Source organism: Falco cherrug, chromosome 2 (genome assembly GCF_023634085.1).
Source record: "Falco cherrug isolate bFalChe1 chromosome 2, bFalChe1.pri, whole genome shotgun sequence".
NCBI lineage: Eukaryota > Metazoa > Chordata > Aves > Falconiformes > Falconidae > Falco > Falco cherrug.
In genome coordinates, this window is record NC_073698.1 from 30,517,717 (window position 1) to 30,536,131 (window position 18,415).

The window sequence follows — 18,415 nt, forward strand, 5'->3', positions numbered from 1 at the left end:
AATAAACCTTGTAAAGTTAAAGCCTGGCAATGGTTCAGCACAAATCAGAGGGGAGGAGTAAAGAGGCAATGAGTCTCCCTCCCCCTCTTGGATAGCTCCCAGCTTGTTTCCCAATGAATATTCAATAACAGTTTCCAGCAATCTGGAAACAAATTATTTTAATTTTTTATTATTATTCAAAGTTATGAACACTTTGTTGTGATCTCAAGCGGGACTTCTGATCCGCTTTGGCAGCGTTCTGGTCGCGAAGTCAGCTGTGGATCAAAACAAAGTATTGCCCACATTGTGTGTTGGATTTACTTTAGACTTGCCTTCCTGAGACAGACAAAAGCACATCATCCTTGCTTAGCTCAGATTAAAAGAGTTACTCCTGAGCATTGGAAAACTGTAAACCAACTAAAATAGGTAAAAACAAAATAGAACATCCCAGTGTGGTGAAATGTTTCTCCAAAATCAGAACAGAAGTTACTACCCCTGTTTGCAAGCCTGTAGAAGCAGGGCAGGATACAATTACTCCAGCATCATTCTTTTGCCTTATGGCTATTAGTTCCTTATATAGTGCATCTTCGTGTGGAGTCTTCTACTATTTCCATGCGATTCAATTACGCAGGGAAGTTAGAAATGGTTTGGAATTATTTAGTAAAGGGGAAAATGTCCCAGTACTATGGCCAGCACTAAGAGATAAGTCTTTTTTTAGTCTAAACATAGTACCAATTTCAATAGCTTTATTTAAACATCTATTCTTAACCAACTATATAATCTTATGAGCACTGACTGCAGAATCTATGAGTGCAGTGACTGCACTTCCTAAAAGAACTAAAGAAAAAAAAACCCTCATGAATTGTCATATTGACATCCATACCAAAAAAACAGGAAGGTATTTCATATCAGACTCTCTCCTTCCTGGTATCAGCAGGTTACTGAAGAATTTAGGGGGTTAAATAAATGACCTGTCACCAGAAGAGCTAAGAAGGACATAAGAGAACTTTCCATCGTGTGAAGAAGCAGACAAAAAGTTACTCAAAAGCACAAAAAAGTAACAAAGTACTACAAAAGGAAAAAGAACACGGTGCAAGAACAGGGGTTGGAAGAAGTGTGGTGTCTCCATCCCGTCGGGATATCCAGCAGGCATCACAAGATTGCATTGGTAAAGCCCTTGACACTCTTGTGTATAGAAATACAGGATGAAATTCAACTATAAAGGAGGGAAAAGTGATTAACTTAAGAAAGAAAATGTAAGACAAATTAAGTGGTGTCTTTCTGAATCATCTGCCTTATGCAAATCCAGCAAGTCATCATTTCTTTCTAGATGATCTGCTTCTGCCATGTGAACTGCCCCCCATGTAGGACGGAAGGATGGTGTTACCTTCCTGTTTAGTTTCCTTTCCCTCTAGTGATCTTCCTGTTCTGGCAGTCTGCTTGTGTGTTAAAAAGCCTGAGAGAGCTCACCGCTCGCTGTAAGTGAGCGACAGCACTCCGGCAGTCAGTTCCTAGCATCTCAGGCAGCGCAACAGTTTGCTGTACGCTTTTGCTGAATCCAACGAAAAATAAAAAGGCAAATACAGCAGTACTGAGATCAGCAAATTTTGCAGCTTCCCAGGAAAAAAGAATTCTCTTGAGAAAGTTGGCAAGGACTTGAAGAAGTAGATCATGTCAGGGATCACAAGATCCAACTTCATTAGAAAAAATGTCTGAATTTTCAAAATCCCATTCGTATTTAATCAAAAATAGAGCTAGATGTGAGCAATCAGAGCTCCTGGTTCTGTCATGTAAAAGCATGACCAAGCCGCCTACAATACCCTTCTAATCCAGCAGAAATCGTGTGGTGAGACACCAGAGCTGACTTGCCTGCCAAGATTTGGGTGAAAGGACTCAGTTTAACACGTAAAGTGGTTTTGACCAGAAGGCTTTTAAGGTCACTCAGACTCATAGCTAATCTGGGCTCCCGTCACCCAAATTCACTTCTACTTGTACAGCCTCTACCTTCTGGGGACGTGCGGCGGTGCGAACCGCTCTGCTGCTGCTGCAGCACACAGCCTGCTCTCCGCTGCATCCCTCGGGACAGGATGGGCACCTCGGGAGGGAAGCATGGTGAAAATACTGACAACTCCTTCTTCCAAATAACTGCTCCACTGCCTGTGGGATACGCTGCATGCCACTCCAAAGAGGGCACAGAAAAATTGCCATCCTGGTTCAGCAACACTTTATGGTAACATAAATAATCTTACAGCAGCTACTTAGGCCAGCTGAAGAACCTCCTAGTAAACGTCCTATTTTTACATTAATTCACCTACAAACAAACATACTTGCACCCCTTCCTCCGTGATTACTGCCATTTAGTTGTAGCTTGAAGCTACAGCACCTGTAGCTCTACTACCGCTGCTTCCACATTCTGTATGAAGAAACCCAGGAAGGTGCTTTCCTTTGAAGAACCAGCTTAATACCAAATCATCATCAATTAAAAGTCACTGTTATCCTACTGGTCTTAGTCAGCCACTCAACAAATTTCCATCAGGTTATCGACACAAATGCTCTCAAACTTATTCAAGCAGCTATCAATTTAAAAAAAAAAAACCCACAGATAAAAATAAAGCATTGTATAAGAGCCTAGTCCTGTTCTCTGCAGGTACACAACTGACAGGAGGTGGCATTTCTCAGTTCAGTGCTAAGTAAGAATAAAAACTGGAAGAACTTTGAGAACCCCGATTTGCTGATGGTCACGTGCTTTGCTTCAAAAAGACACATAGTCCCACAGTGCGCCGTTACACAAGGTGAAGGTAAAGTACGGATGGTACTTTACAGGACAGGAACTTGCACTGGTATAGTTTTCCAGAGTCAAAACATTACGTTTATGGAGTTACGTTTGTGCTGAATAAAAACTAACCCACAAGGGGAACTAGAAAGCGTTCAGCACTGGCCCATCACAAGTTGTAACTGAAACAGTTCTACCAAATACTCATTTTGCCAAAGCCATGGAGCATGAGTGATGGCATAGGTTAAAAGTCCAGGACTTTTTAAAAAATGGAAATATTTCATATTTTCTTTCACTTTATTTAAAAAAAAAAAAGAAAAAAAAAAGAAAAGAAAAGAAAAAGTAATCCAAACTTCAGTTTTTAAAGTGGCTGCTACAGCAAGGAAAATAAACTCACTGTTGTAGGTGAAGTAGCCTAATTTTGTTACTACAAGGCATTCTGAAACTAGTCTCACTTCATTTACACTGCTGCTATCAGCAATCATTTAAGGTGTGATGGTTAAATAGAGCTTCAAGTTCATTTATTTTTCTCTCCTCTCTAAGAAGTTGTCACTTTTGTCTTGTTTTGTGTCTTGTCACTTTTCTTGCTATTATTCATCTCTTCATCAACAATATTCACAGTCACTGGCTCACTCAATGCTCAGCTTTATTGGTTTCAGTTTTATCCCAATTTGAGGAATGGGAACTTTTCTGGTAAGGTCAGTACCTGGACCTTCAAATGAACTTGGAAAACAAGTAGTGTTGTCTTTGTAGTACAACAACCTGTCTGGACAGTCATCCCATACAGCTTGTCTGCTGTGTCACCCAAATGTGACATCAGCAGTTTGACCTCAAAGTCCACCATGACAGGCCTTCTGACACAGACCTTCACAAAAGGTGTTCACAGCAACATGGAAGAGGCCAGGCTGGAAGGAACCTCGAAAGATCATCTGGTCCAACCTTGTGTGGGAAAGGTAGCCCAGCTGAGATTATCTAGCACCCTGTCCCATTGCATCTAGAAAACCTCCAGAGATGGGGACTCCACCACATCCCTGGGGAGGTTCTTCCAGTGAGCGAATGATGGTTCTCACTGTAAAAATTTCTTGTATCAAGATTACTATGAATACATTGACACTATTGACCAAAAAAACCACCCACATTTGAACTGAAAGCATCCATTTTTATGATCCTTAACATTTCTTACATTATATGACCTGTAAGCAGTTTAGGAGATGTAGTCCCATAATGACATTATTCTCAACTCAGAAAGCTCAGGAGCAAGAGAAGAGGACCTCATTGGTGCCACAGTCATTTCTGAACTTGTGTCGAACTAAAATGCACTACAGTGGTAGCAAAGAAAAGATGTCCGGTAGTGGCACCACCAGTCTGAGAAGATAGCTTTCACTGAAAACTCCTAAGGGCAGGAAACAGACAGGTGATTCCCACCATCCACCCCCATTTTTAAGTGCTACAAATAAAATAATAAATTCATGTTTAAAAGCTAATAAGAAGCCAGATCTAATCAGTCAGCCAAGCAAGCCCAAATGAGCTCTACTTGGCTGTTCGTAACTTTGGAAAGATGATGTTTTATCAACAACAGAAGTCAGGTTCAAATAATGAAACCTTGAAGTTATTGCCATCATCTTTCCTTGCCTTGAAGGAATGACAAGATTCTTAATTTAAAAGGCCTCATTAACTTACCTCTCCTGGTACATGAGCTAATTCTGGCATCTTACAAAGCATTGTCCAGGGCTAACATTCCCAAGGCTTTTAAAGCCACTTCTGCTAAGCCTTCCTCCTAAATATATTTTGCATTTAACAAGTGTTAAGAAATCTTTCGTATTATTTCGTTTAGAATTGTACTAACTCTTCCATTTGAATGACCGTTTATCACATTTTCATTCTTTTTATAGTTAAAGCTCTAAAAATTAGCTGACCATTTGTTCACAAAGACCTCCATTTGTTCACAAAGACCTTTATAATTTAATTCTTGGCACTGAAGTTTAATACTTCCGGAGCAGGAGGAAAGGACAGAGGAATATTCTGCAAGAGACAGTAACACGTTACTTCACAGACACTAGTGGTGACTTCCCAAGCCACTTTCTCATGCCTGGAGCCACACAGCAGCACAACTTGGGATGTTTCTGTTACGTTGCTTTCAGCTAATTGCAAGAGAATCCATGTACATGTATCTTTTGAAAGCAGAATCAATATTCAGCCACTGAGGCTTTCATTCCTCCTCCAGCCGCTTCTCCAAACAGGGGGGATGATAATTGTGTCAAGCTGTTATTTCTTCATGTATTATCACGTATTTCAATTTTACTTAAAGATTCACACAGAACATAAACATTGTTTTCTAGAAGAAATGGTTGATTTTTTGCGAGTCCTAATATAAATTTTAGCCACAAAGCAAAACAAAAACAACCCTTGAAAATGCTGGAATCTGGTCCATAAACCCAGTATTGAATCTGTGGTTCTTTTATTTAGAGTTGGAGAGGGTGGAGTGGTAAAAGGCAGGAAAGCAATTTTTTTTTTTTTCCTGAATACTGGGGGGGGGCAAATTGTTTGTTTGTTACTTCCCTCAATAGTTGCAACTTCAAACAAGCCAACAAAGAAAGGCCACTACTGCTGACACACCCCTTTTCCACCTTCAAAAGATGAAAGGAAAAGCCTTTATTTCCCTTTCTGTGCTTGGCTTCTCTTTGCCTGTGTGACCCCGGAGCTCCCTGGGGTTTGGTCCACTGTGATGGTAAGGCCTGCTGGCCTCTTCATCCTTTCGAAACTGTAGCATTCGACTTTTTCTTCATTGGAGACTGTCCTGGTGCTTATGAGGCGAAATCCATCTTTGAGTAAAGTGTCAAGCAGCAGCCCTAGCACATTAGTACCGTTAATCAGCTTTCTATTATCAGGCTGTATGGAAACATACCTAAAATAAGAAAAAAGCAGTTACAACACACTTTAGTTGCTTCTTGAAGGACGGAATGAATATTTTTTTTGAACCAAACCAGGTCCTCAGATGGTGCAGGTCAGCACAGTTGCACGGGTTTACAGCAACAAAGGTACCTGGTATTTTTTTCCTCCTTTGAGGACAATTTACCTCTTTCCCTCATTATAAGAACAGTAATTCTCAGTTCATCCAGTTACCCGTTGGGGAAGAAGCACTCTTTTCACCCCCACACCAAAACTTACTTTTTAAAGATACAGCTGTGATAACCTCCATCTCATTTAATTTAACGGAGATGAGGTGAATGGCATGCTCAATATAATGCTGCAACAGTTTTTCGGGTAAGAGTAAATGATGGAAAGGGCAGTGAAGTCACACAGACCCCAACAGCATCACTTTTCATTACACAGGATCTCTCTCTACAAACAGTGACATTTATTGCGATGTTACCTTGTACAGCAGATTGTGTGGTAACAGGTATGAAAATCATTTTCCCATTGCCTCAAATGATTTTACTTGATATAAAGTACAATTTAAGAACCTACCCAGATGTTTTGAGGAACAGAAGTCTGGTAAAAATACTATTACAAAATACATAAGCTGACAGGGGTGAAACTGTTCCACAGTTCACAGGAAAGTACACCAAACGTTCACGGAAAGCACAAAAAAGGCAAAAGAGTCCCTGTCACAACAAAGACCAAGTTGATAGAAAATCAGCAGGCAACATTATCAAACTCTACTTGTTTCATTACTCAAGATAAGATTTTCTATTGATCTGCAGAAGAAAATTTTTACCGAGTCTGAAGAAAAAGGAAAGTCAGGAATATTTTCCCCACTATTGAAGTTGCCATAACCTACTCAACCAATTGTTAGTCCATTAAAATCAGTAATACATTATAAAGTTAAGGTCTGGCACATAAATGCCACTTCACAAATGCGAGGTACTTTTCTTCTACTTGCTTAGTTAAAGAAAGCTAGAAGAAAGATAAAATTTATTCATCTTTTTTTAAAATAATCAAAAGACTGCAGTGTTGATTCATATATTCAGATAGAATAAACCTTTTGGAAATATTTCAATGAAATTTCCATAAAATTCCAGGAGTTCTAACAGCCACAGACGTCGAATTAGGTTACACTTCCTTATACAGTAAGAATGTGTCTCCATACAATAGACATCCAGCAAAAGCTTGTTTAAAAAATGTAAGCTGTCATTAAAATACAATACTGCTATCACAAAAATCATTGATATACAGTAATCTTAATAAAAACAGAACCTGCCTCTGAATTCAAAGAAAACCCACTGAGTAGCATACAATTCAGGGGTCCTCAAACTACGGCCCGCGGGCTGGATACGGCCCCCCGTATTTACAGACCCCCCCGCCGGGGGTTGGGGGGGGAAACCAAGCAGCCGCAGATGACTGCCTGCCACTGCATCCGCGCGCCGGCCCCCTGGTTAAAAAGTGTGAGGACCCCTGGTATAGTTAATAATCTACCCCTTCTCCCTCCTCCCAATAAAAGGCTCTACAAAAGCTTTCCAGTGTGTGAACTGCTATCTTAGTTCCACTGGTGTTTTGAACCCTATTTAGCCATTCTCTTTTCCCTCTTCTCCTTATGAAAAGTCTTTTGGACCATGAGCTAGCGGAGATTTTAGGCCTCCCCAGTACTTCACTCCTTATTTGTTTTGTTTCCTTTGCTTCCTTTTACTCTGTGTTTTTCAAGTCCTCTAGAAGGTCACTGATGTCATGAAATTCTAAAGCCTGGGAGAGCGAGTGAAGAGGAAAGGGCAGAAAGACCCAACAGAACTCAAAAACAAACGTCAAGCACAGCATTTTAGAAAGCTGGAACAGGCAAATCAGTGCAACAGAAACGAAACTGGATATTTGAGAACTATAAAAAGATAACATTAAACTAGCAGAAAGAAGGTAACATACTTCTCTCTTCTCAGAGAGCTGTCCAATAGTTTCTTTAAAATTAGCTTTGCTAGCACATAGCGTGTTACTTCATGAACTAGAAGTCACAAAGACATTTCCATAATGAGGAGTCACACAGGGTTAGTACCTGGCCACAAACTGGTCACCAGCAGAGTAGTCCGTACCACACTGAAAAACCAGGTCATGATGAGAAGGTCTTTCCAAAGGAAGTGGAACGAGTGATTTCTGAGAAGGAAAAGGGCTGTTCCAGCTCCGTCCGGACTGCTGCCCTGTGAACACAGTGATCTGTTCAGCCAGTGTCTCAACAGTGGTACTGCAGGAACCAAAGATCCGGAAAAAGGCCTGCATCTCATGGAGAGAGAAACGCACTTCCAAGACCTCCAGCCTTGGCTTCAGCAAGTGTTCCTGGCTCAGGAGCTCGGCCAGAGTGTAGAGCCCATAGAATTCTGCTTCTCTCTGCAGCCTCTGATAGTCTGAGAAATTAGTAGGTAAGGAGACCTGGAGAGTCCTCAAGCAGTCCATGATGTAACTAAACAAAGTTCCATCTCTGTCCACAAAAAACTCTCCGTTCATCAGTTTAAACTCCCGGTCATTATTGTTCAACATCCGTGCTAGCCTGGACTCAGGGAACTGCTGCAAGGTAGAAGCCCAGGTTACAAATCGCACACCTCCCACGCTCAGAACAACCACCTCTCGATTATTCATCGCCGTCTCAGCCACTCAAGAATTTTAACTCTCTGATCTATGTGTTTGTGACTTAATCTATCCTAAACTGCAAGGTATCTGCAGCTGCAAGAACCATTCAGTGCTTTTAGCAAGCGTTTGGAGTGACGTGTGGATCAGTAACAGGATTCCCAGGCAACAAAGACGTAAATATCATGTACAATAGTTTTGTTTACAGGGTTTGGTTGCTTGGAAACTTTGATTCTTGGAATTTAATGGTTTATTTTTGAAATGAACAGCTTACAAGGATTACTGGAAGACAGTGAATTGATCACCACAACTTACTAAACCATGAGAGGGGCCAATGAATATCCCCAAAGTACGGCATGCATTATGTCTGTTATTCAGAAATGTCAACTAAATGTTTGCATTCTATATATTGCTGTTCATAGGACCGTTGCAGAAGGAGGTTAGATGTGCTTCAAGCAATACGTTTAAGTATCGTAATCTGTCAAAGAAGGGCACTTCAGAGAACGCAAGCTTACAGTTCACTTTAAATCACTGTTAGCCTACAGCCAAGTCAATACACCCAGAAAATTCAACTCCTAAAACAAGGTACATGAAAATACAGTTAACAGTAGGAAAGCTGATATATGTTTCAGTGCTAAAGCCTTCCAAACACCTACAACATCCATACTCCTGTCACGTTATGTATTTTGTTCCAAGGAAGCATCCCATCATTTTTCCTGGCTTCTGGAATTACTATCCAGAGAGACAGAGAGGGACAGGAGAGAAACTGTTCTACCTGCCACCTTTGCAGGGCTAGAGCACAAGCTGCCTTGCTGTGGCTGATCTGTGCGTGCCTTTCACCGCACTGAACTGTTACCATTCAGGCCACTTTCTTAAAAAGTGTGGCTCCAGAGGAACAGATCTAACAGGACAGCTTGGTTAGTCACCCCAACAATTTGATGTTGGAAAAGTAAACTGCAAAGTATGTACTATCTTGCAGCTTGTTCTTCTCTTATCAACCTCAACTGATTTCTCTTTACCCCTAGAATTTATGCTTGCCCTGAAGATATATTTTTTTACAGAACCTGTAAACAATAACCAGTATCTACAGTAATCTGAATGTACAGGATAATTACTACATTTTGTTATACAAAAAATTAGGGGTATCTATTTCAGTGAGAAGTAACATCCTCAGATACAAAGCGGTTCCAAAACATGAATGCTGCACTCTGTACTGTGCAGTGGAAGAGCAGTCCTCAAAAAGCCTCTCAGTACTGTGCTCTTCTCAATCACAACTGTTCTACCTCCTTCCAAACCACCTCCCCGTCAGAAAAAAAATAAAATGTAACTATGACCTTTTAGGAAGTGAGACTTCTAATCTTATTCTACAATTATATTAACATTAAACTGAGAATGCAGTTTGGCCCTGTATCTTGGTAAAAAAATTATCTGCAGTGAACACCACTGAAAGAAGAATCCAGGAACAATGTGATTTTCAAAGCTCCACTTCATCTTCCAGTTTATCAGCGCTCAAACTATAGGAACAGTATAAATGTTTTGGAAACACTTTGAATCTCTGAATGTTTTTCACTGGAAGTCTTAAAAAAAAATTAATTTTTAAAAGTTCTATGTCTTCTTCACCAGATCTCTCTTAGTTCTTTTATTTCAGCAGGGACTTCACAACAGTTTATATTTGCACACAAACTGTGCAACATTATCCAGTACAACCAATGTATAGTTCTTACACTTTTCTCTTAGAAGTGAAGCTCCATCTGTCATCTGTTCCCAGTAGAAGACTGCATGATCTGCTATCTCCACTGTATCTGCCAAGTAGGACAAGCTAATTGTAAGGAACTGAGACTTCCAGCACTGTAGATTGTCAACGACTGACTCCACAAAGGACATTCTGGTGACAGCAAGAATAAGCAAGCAAATAAGAGAGTTCACTATAAATCTTCGTGAAAAGACTGAGGGAATCTTGAATTTAAGAGTGTTGTTTTCCTGAGGCAAGGAAAGTTTGTCCACATCAACTAGTTTTATTCCATTCCACTGGCTGGTATCAAAGCTCTTCATTGTAGGGGTGATGTCCACACTGGAACAAGGTAAAGGAGTTTCTTTGAGCACCTTGATTTTTTCCCTGAACTCCTGCATCTGTTGCAGAAATATAATGGGTTCAGACACATCTTTGAAGGCCTCTGCAATGTTAAAAGCCATCCGTTGCTCTTGCAGAATTGTGTTCAGTTTATTGATTTCCGGATCGTAGGCCTGCATCACTGCAAGCTTCATGGTCTCAAAGTCAGAGAGAATCTCATTTCGCTTCTGCTCCAGTGTGTGCTGCAGCTTCTCAAAGAACTCCTTCACTTTGTCAGAATCTTTGGTCAGCATCTGCAAAGCTTTCCTCTTACTGGTTTCTAAGGTATCCAGCCGTGAGAGGGCATCTCCACAACGCCAAGTTTCAAAGCCCTGAAACAGGGTTTCAAAAGCCCGCTTCTCCTGGGAATAAGCTTCTTCAATAGAACAGAAAAGATGCTTTGTATGGTCACCACGGGTGGCACAAACCCCGCAGATCAGCTGCATGTCTGTCCGGCAAAAAATGTTAAGGGGTTGCCCGCTGTGCACTTTGCACACAGGCATTTTTGGAGTTACTTTGATTTTGTTGTACTTCTCCACGATACCTTTCAGGGAATAGTTGACTTGCAAGCTGTTGACTCCAGTAACAGGAGTTTCCTTCCTGCACGTGGGGCACTTGAAAGGGGATGGTCTCCAAAGGACATTCCTCACATTTCCCTCAAGAATTCCTTCCAGACACTTTCTGCAGAAATTGTGTGAACAGGGCAGGACACGAGGATCATCAAACAGGCTACAGCAAATGGGACAGGTGAGATCTTCCTCTAGGAGCTCCATCATATCCTAGGAAAGAGAAGAAAGATGGTAACAGGACTTACAAAATTTATTTCTCCTCCAGGAAAACCACGCAAAACCCAATCTCCATCTGAGACACAGCTCAGTGAGAAAAGCATCTACTTTTTCCTCCAGTGTCATTACGACAGAGCCTCAGCTGGGTTTTTGCAGCCAGCCTAGTTAGCTGTAGTATCTGGCCACCAGATGGCAGGCACAAGAACGACCCAGTGTTCAGACAGAACCATTTTTGGACTCTCAACTACAAATGCTGGAAAAAAACGCTTGCCAAACCCAGCAAGGGCTCTGAATGAAAATAACTCATGTACTCATAATAACAGTTCAAGATTTACATCCTTCCTCACTGATGCAATACACAGAAACTGGATTTTCACAAAAAACACCCAGTTGGTATGCTCTGCTAAGATCTGATTACTCTCCACTTGCTCAACTCACCCAAAGCTTACCATTTCAAACACCATGCACTGCCACCATAAGAAGGCAATCTTAAAGGTGACTGAAAAAGCCCAGCTTCAGAATTTCTTCAGCTACAGAATATGTGATGTGGCTCTCTGCTCACCTGCAAAGCCAAAGGTGAGTCACCACTCAAAGTTAGCTTTTCTCTTGTTCCTGCAGTATTTTTAAATAACCAAGGGAAGGTGTTATTGCTGAACTATTCAGCACAAAGTTAAAATGCTTCAAAGAACAGCTGCCCATAATTCTTGATAATTCATCATGAAACAAAACTGTTAACCATTTTCACTCATCTGCAATCTGTATTTCCAAATCCATTCTCACAGCACGCATGCCGCAGCAATTTCTTTCTGTGGACAGGACCTGCAGGAAGAGGATTTATCATGTAATCCTTTCTACTGGAAAGTCTCAGTGAAGGGACTCTGTGCACAACCCTCCCAGTGCCTCTAACCAAAGCCAAGTTCTCAAATGCAGGCACCTTGTAACTTACAGCATGCTCTAAGAAAACAAGTAGCTAATAAAGACCAAAATGGGTGACCATTTGTATTAGCCAAATCTCTCACACACTTAAGTTTTGAGCTGTAATTAGTGCTTCCCTTGTATAAATTCCTTCCATATTATACAATACCTATTCATACATACATATATATATATGATAAAATTCCTTTTATACATTACAAGATGTAACACAGCAAAGAGCATCAAGTACTGCTGTGACAGCAAGGCATATAAATAAGGTCTTTTAATTAGTTTTGATGTTAGTACTAAGGTTTCTGTCCCCTCAAAGAAATATAAAGCAGAAAATGTGGGAGGCAAGAGGGGAGCTGCAAGGGAAGATCCATGCTGCACAGGACAAAAGCAGCAACAAAATCAGTATCGCTGATCTGAGGAAAGTAAAGATCACTACAGGGAACAAAGGCAAGGTCGATTCTGAGTTTCTTTCACAGGAGGACTGATACAGTCCCAGCAAGACTTCACAGTAAAAGCCATTCTGGAAAGGTGTAAGCAAACCTCCCATGCCTTTCCAGTGACAAGGGGGAGGAGCATTCTCTGTGCTTGTTTGAACGAGGAGTTTTTAAAAAGTTGCCAGCTTTCCTACTCAGCCTCAGGACTGATGCAATCAGCCAGAAGAAGCCACCATTACAGCTAGGGACAAACCCCAAGCGAAAAGATCTAACGACTCCATTTACCACCTAAGGTCTTCTGTAAGACCAGAGATCCCATTCAGAAGCTTCATTTTCTGTGAGAAGAAAGTGATTCTGAAGTACCCGTCAATGCTAGGACAAGCCACGTTTCTTTTCTGTCCTCTTCCTACTGCTAAAAAGAATGGGAAGACAGGAAGACGATGATTTTGCCCCTATACTCTTGAGTCTTCCTCTTTATGAATAGTTCTGTCTTTCCAACTTGTACTCACAGCTTTTAGCTGCAGTAGGAGCACAAGGATCAGTTTTGCTCATGCGTTAAGAGGGTAATAACTATGTAACTAAAATGACAGTTCTCAATCTTTTAGGAAATGGAGATTCATGATACAGAAAATATTTGCTCTGATCTCTCTCCTTTTCCAAGGAGGATTTCACGTCTTAGTTAGGGAGCTGGAAAAGCAGCTTTGCATGCCTGACGGTGAGAACTGCAAACCACTGCAGAAAATGCTTACTACAACATGCTCCATGAAAATTGCAGGAAAAACATTGAAGACTTCCATGCTCCTAAAAATACAAAAAACATACACAAAAAAGTTTCATGATCCAAATAAAACTGTCCTGTTGCATTCCAACTCCAATTACCCAACTAAATAATTATGCTTTATAAATATAAATTATTTCAAACCCATTATATGACATCATTAAAACCCTTGGATTTAAAAAAAAGAAATGGGCAAGTCTATCAGCTCACACACACACACCCCCCCAATAAAACCAAAAATGCTGAAAACGTGTATAACTGGTTGGGACAGCTGAACTTCCATCTTCTTTAAGACATTACTTTTGGAGAGAAAGTTGCCTGTGGACTGAAAGATCCCTTTGTATTAGCAACTTGTTATTTGTGTAAGGAACTACAGCAACACTTCAACTTCTCCATTGAGAATTTCTCTGTGTTATTTCTTATCCAGGCTGGAACGGCCCACTCGTAGCACATGGGCTAAAAGGCACAGTGGTTTCTTCCTTCACCTGAGCTACATAAACTCTCTGGGTACAAACCCAGCAGATCCACGCATCAGAAAAAGCAACTCACAGTTTTACCATTAGGAATAAGAATGGCAAACCAAGTCAAACCATAAATGCAAAACCAACCACAGTAGCTTTTTCCCCACACTCCAGAGAGAAATTAATTTAGCATGCTTCTCAGCACAGAAGTTGGATTTATCAGCCAGCAGCAGGCTGAAAGCAAAACCAAAATTTCACCAAGCTTCAAACAAAACAAAAAGATAGCTCTTGAATTACAAGTTTCCAGCAATGGCGTGTAAGTGTTCTAAATAAAACTTGACCGAGTCAGACTGCATTTCCACAAGCAGCTGAGCTAGTCAGGAGAGGCCTTGTCTCCCTTCCTTGGCAAGGACCCCAATCCTCGTCAGGACCTCCTACAAGCAATTCCACCAGCCTTCTGCCAGACTGGTGTGATGAATCTGCCCCAAAAAGGGTCCCACGCAAATAAGGCAGGAGGAAGGGAGATGGGAGCTCCTCTTTCCAGCAGCAACAGTCTTAACTCTGCTCACCTTCTTGAGATGAACTGCAACCTAATGGAAGGTCAGCGTAGACATTCTAACGTGGAATGACTGATCTCCAGGTGCAGTAAGTATCCAGGCGGTCGAAAAGCGCTGAGGAAAGTGGCCGCGCTTTAAGCCTGTTATTTCCTGGCCGAAGTTTTTTCCAGGAGTACCCGGTAGATCCAACAAGTTCAGCCTTCAGAGAGCCAGGAAGGCCTGGAGAAATAAGCAATTCCGGTTCAGTGCAGCTGCAAGCCCCGCCAACACCGTTTCATCCGACGTGGTTCGCCAACCCGCGGGGCCGCGCCATGGCAGGCCCGGGCGCTCGCCTCCTTGTCCCTCAGCCCGGGCAGGCGCCCCCTCGCCGCCCCTGCCTGTGGCCCCGCTCCCGCCGGGGGGCCGGGCACCCGCCCCGCCGCCCACTCCCGGCCAGGCCCGGCCCTGAAGCCCCGCTGCCGGCCGCGGCCTCCCGCCGGCCACGGGCGCCCCGTCGGGCAGGGCCGATCGGGGCAGGGCGGCCCCGGGAGCCAGCCCGCGCCTCGCAACGGGCAAACCGGCAGCGGGGCTTGTGCGGGGGGAGGGCTGCCAGCGAAACCGGCCCGCGACCCCCCGGCGGCCGGGCGCTGCCCGCCTTGCCACCGCCTCGCAGCGCCGCGGCCTCCGCTCGCCCAGCCGGGCCCGCCCCTCCCGCCGCCGGCGACCCCACCGCCCGGGCACGGGCCGCGCCGCCGCCGGCCCCCGCTGCTCACCACGCCGGGCCGGGGCTAGCGGACAGGCCGGGGGAAGGCGGCGGGAGCGGGGCTGACTCGGCCGCCCACACCGCGCGGCGCCGCGGCCGGCCGCAGCCATCGCCCCCTCCGGCCCCGAGGCTGCCGCCCGCCGCTCCCGCACCGCCGCCGCCCGGCCCGGCCCGGTGCCCCCCTCTCACCTCGGCGAGCCGCGGCGGCGCGGTCAGCGGCAGCGGGCGATGCCGAGGGCCGCCATGCGCTGGCCGCCCCGCCGCACGCCCCTCCTCGCCGCGCCTCGCCGCCGCCGCTCGGCCAGGGGGGGTGGGCAGGCCCCGGCCCGCAGGAGCGATCGGCCGGGAGCTGCCGCCCGCCGACCCGGACGGGGTGCGCCCACCCACCTTGGCCGGCGGCCGCTGATCCTGGGGCAGGAGCCGCCGCGGCCCTTCCTCCCCCGTGGGCCTGCGAGCGGCACGGCCGGCCCCGGGGCTGCCAGCGGGGAGCCGCGGGCGGCACAGCCGGGCGGGGATGGGGGTGGGGTGCGCCTGCCTCAGGCGGTGGCCGAGCTCCGCAGCCCAAGCAGGCTGCCTGCTCCCCTGCCGAGGTATCTACGGGTTTCTGTTGCTCATTAACTCTGCCTAAATCTGACTTCAGACTGCAGCTCACAGGCGCGCGTTGCCGAGAAGCGCTGCTGGGTGGCAATCCTGCTGAGCATCTTCCACCTCCCGAAAGCACTTACGAAAAAATATAACATCATTTTAGCTAGATGACCTTATGCACTTCATAAAAGGATAGAGACACATTCCCATGTGCTTTAATGCACTGGCTGTACCAATTCCTGCTGGTGAATCTCTTGGGGAGTAACACAGCCCGTCAAGCCTATGCAGGTCTCCCACAATAATGCCGACTGGCCCCAGAGAGATGGAGCAGGAGGGTTCCCGTGTCCCCCTGGGAGGACCCTCCGGTTACAGGACTACGAAATTTGGGCTGGAAGTCCTGAGACTGCAAAGATCCTTTGTGATCTTTTTTCCAGTCCTTATGTTAGTTCTCAGTCAACATCACAGGTCTCGCATCAAAGCCAAACTGAACTTACTTTTGAGTTAGACTTTGTGAAACACGGCATCAAAAGCTGTTCCAAAGCGCACGTGCTCTGCCTCCTGCATCCCTGGCACTGCCCTGCTCTTCGCTCACCCACTGCAGTCACCTCACCCATCAGCACAGCAGACACTATGCATGTTCAGGACTACCCACACAAGTAACGTCACAGGCTGGACAGTATTTCTGTCGGGTGAAGCTCCCACACGCATCTGACATCTTTCCTCCAATTGTTTAGGAATCTGGATTTAAAAAGCCATTCAATAACATGCTGAGGTTGTGGTTCCCCAATTCACTGCAGACAGAAGAGGAATTCACCTTCCCTCCTGCTGCCTCCACCTGAGCAGGCCTGCCCTCTCTGCTGGACTCAACAGGAACAGTTTGATCACGGACAAGCATTTTGAAAATCCCCTCAGGGTGCTCACACACTCGGGCATATCATGCACTATCTACTGGAGAACGGCCTCAGAAGGTAGAGCTGCTGCACAAATGCAACCAAGACCTTCAGGTGCACTTCAGTGTCCTGCTTGTTTCTTCTTAATTGTCCAGCATCTTCTTTTGCATTTATTAAAAACAAGTAATTCCAAGTAGTTTCTGAAAAATGATAGCTTAATCCATCCCTCAGCTACCCAAATTGTGTTCAAATGATATCCCAATGCTTGCACATTTACATTTTCCAAACACTCCTCATCTGCACTTTCCCAACAGCCCTTTTAATATATTAAGAATTTCCTGATTCTACTAATCTTCTCTGTAATTTTATGGTTAAAGCTATTAACAGCAACATAGCATTTTAGATTTCTCACTCATTATTAAGTTCATCTATTTCTCATATCACTTTTTTTCCTGCTATATTTTCAGAGTACATTTTATTCTCCATTAATTCTTTGGGCTGGTGCTACTTCGCCTCCTTATAGATGAAGGCGCCATATGGGCATAAGAGTGGATGTCTGCCCACCTGGGATATCTGTTCTTCCTTAGAACCATCTGAACATGTTCTTGTCCCTCCTTGCCTGGGCTTTCTTCTGTCAAAGATGAAAGTTTAAAACTTCTGGGCAAACAGCATGGGATTTCTGTGCTTGGTGCATATTAGTGCCCAGCCAGCACCATACTTGGAGTGTACCATGGCTGTCCTGCACGTGAGCAGATATAATTTGGGCATTTTACCACTTCTATCTGACTGATAGAGTTGCACAAAACCAACTTTTTTGCACACATGTGAGTCCATTTTCCTATACTCTTTTAACTCTGTTGTTTATAGAGGTTTTTCAATCGCAGTTTGGTTCCGAGCTGGTGTTCCTGCATCTGACGCACCAAGTAGCATCAGAGGCCATTTGTTGAAGCTTCAGAGAAACATTCTGGCTGATGGAAAAGAGCATTAGTAATTCTGTGGCAATATTTCCCTATTTAATAAGGGAACAAACCCAGGGGAAATCAAGGCTCAAAGGAGAGGCGGCCCAGCTTGAAGGGAAGTATTAGGATAAATGTCATTTACCCATGGGAGGGTTGAAAATACAAGGGTAGGAGTTTGAAAGCAATTACAAAATAGTGGCAAATTCCAGCTTTCTGAGACAAACACCACGTTTGTTGTAAGACAAAGAAATAGCACCTGTTGTCATCTTTAAACTACAGAGAGAACCCAGATCATGGTTCTTCTACTAATGTTATGACAGAAGATTTCTGAGACTGCAACTGTATGCTGTGGTTCAGTCAGTGACCTCAGAGCTGACTGCTGCTGTCCTCCTATCCTGTACCAGCTCCACCAGCCTTGGCAGATGCTCTACCGAGCTGATTCAACCCTCTAAGCCAGCAGAACTGCTATTCCCTTTTCTTTGCCAGGATGCTGATTCAACAAGTTAAACCAGTTTGTTCAGTGCAAGATTAGACAATCACCAGGTCTAACATCAAAGGAGTGAGGAAAAGAGGAACAAGATTTTTTCCTTTCTGTGGAAACAAGCCATTAATGTGATTCAAGCTGTAACAGGTAATTTTACCCTGAGAGGTAGATTCACGGGGGATGCTAAGCCAAGCCGAGACTGTGCTACTGGCAAAAGAGATAATTCCTCCCTTTTCCCTTCCCTTAGTCACGCTTTCCTGATGCCTCCGCTGGCTCTGACATTCATGTGGCCACATGTTAGGCTAGATCTGCTTGCCAACAGAGCTGAAAGCTAATCCATCTGAAAAAAAAAAAAAAGTTTTCAGCAGGATCAATTTTGGCAGCCAGCTGATCCCACAGCTGAA

General features: G+C 44.2%; 2 protein-coding genes across 11 annotated transcripts; both read right to left on the reverse strand.

The window, feature by feature from the left end:
• Positions 1-3,061: 3,061 nt before the first annotated feature.
• On the reverse strand, positions 3,062-8,375 carry KCNRG (potassium channel regulator). Its single transcript, XM_005446605.4, has 2 exons — positions 7,734-8,375; positions 3,062-5,657 (listed from the first exon to the last, which is right to left on the reverse strand). Exons 1-2 carry the CDS (start codon positions 8,309-8,311, stop codon positions 5,405-5,407), a joined length of 831 nt encoding a protein of 276 aa, XP_005446662.1. The 5' UTR covers positions 8,312-8,375; the 3' UTR covers positions 3,062-5,404.
• A 1,392-nt stretch (positions 8,376-9,767) lies between these two features.
• TRIM13 (tripartite motif containing 13) lies at positions 9,768-15,700 on the reverse strand. Of its 10 annotated transcripts, XM_055702256.1 has the most exons (6): positions 15,283-15,658; positions 14,364-14,570; positions 12,841-12,964; positions 11,931-12,013; positions 11,644-11,756; positions 9,768-11,188 (listed from the first exon to the last, which is right to left on the reverse strand). In XM_055702256.1, exons 5-6 carry the CDS (start codon positions 11,656-11,658, stop codon positions 9,956-9,958), a joined length of 1,248 nt encoding a protein of 415 aa, XP_055558231.1. In that variant the 5' UTR covers positions 11,659-11,756; positions 11,931-12,013; positions 12,841-12,964; positions 14,364-14,570; positions 15,283-15,658; the 3' UTR covers positions 9,768-9,955. The 10 variants fall into 10 exon arrangements, 9 of the variants coding, with proteins under 9 accessions (XP_055558231.1, XP_055558229.1, XP_055558230.1 ...); XM_055702254.1 differs by lacking the exon at positions 12,841-12,964 and having other exon boundaries at positions 15,481-15,658; XM_055702255.1 differs by lacking the exon at positions 12,841-12,964.
• Between the last annotated feature and the right edge of the window lie 2,715 nt (positions 15,701-18,415).

What these genes read in the sequence shown, in the direction of transcription:
- KCNRG (XM_005446605.4), bottom strand. Translation starts at nt 8,311, where the DNA reads ATGAATAATCGAGAGGTGGTTGTTCTGAGCGTGGGAGGTGTGCGATTT. An exon ending in GGTGACCAGTTTGTGGCCAG is followed by an intron (nt 5,658 to 7,733) that starts GTACTAACCCTG and finishes TTCTTATTTTAG; the next exon opens with GTATGTTTCCATACAGCCTG.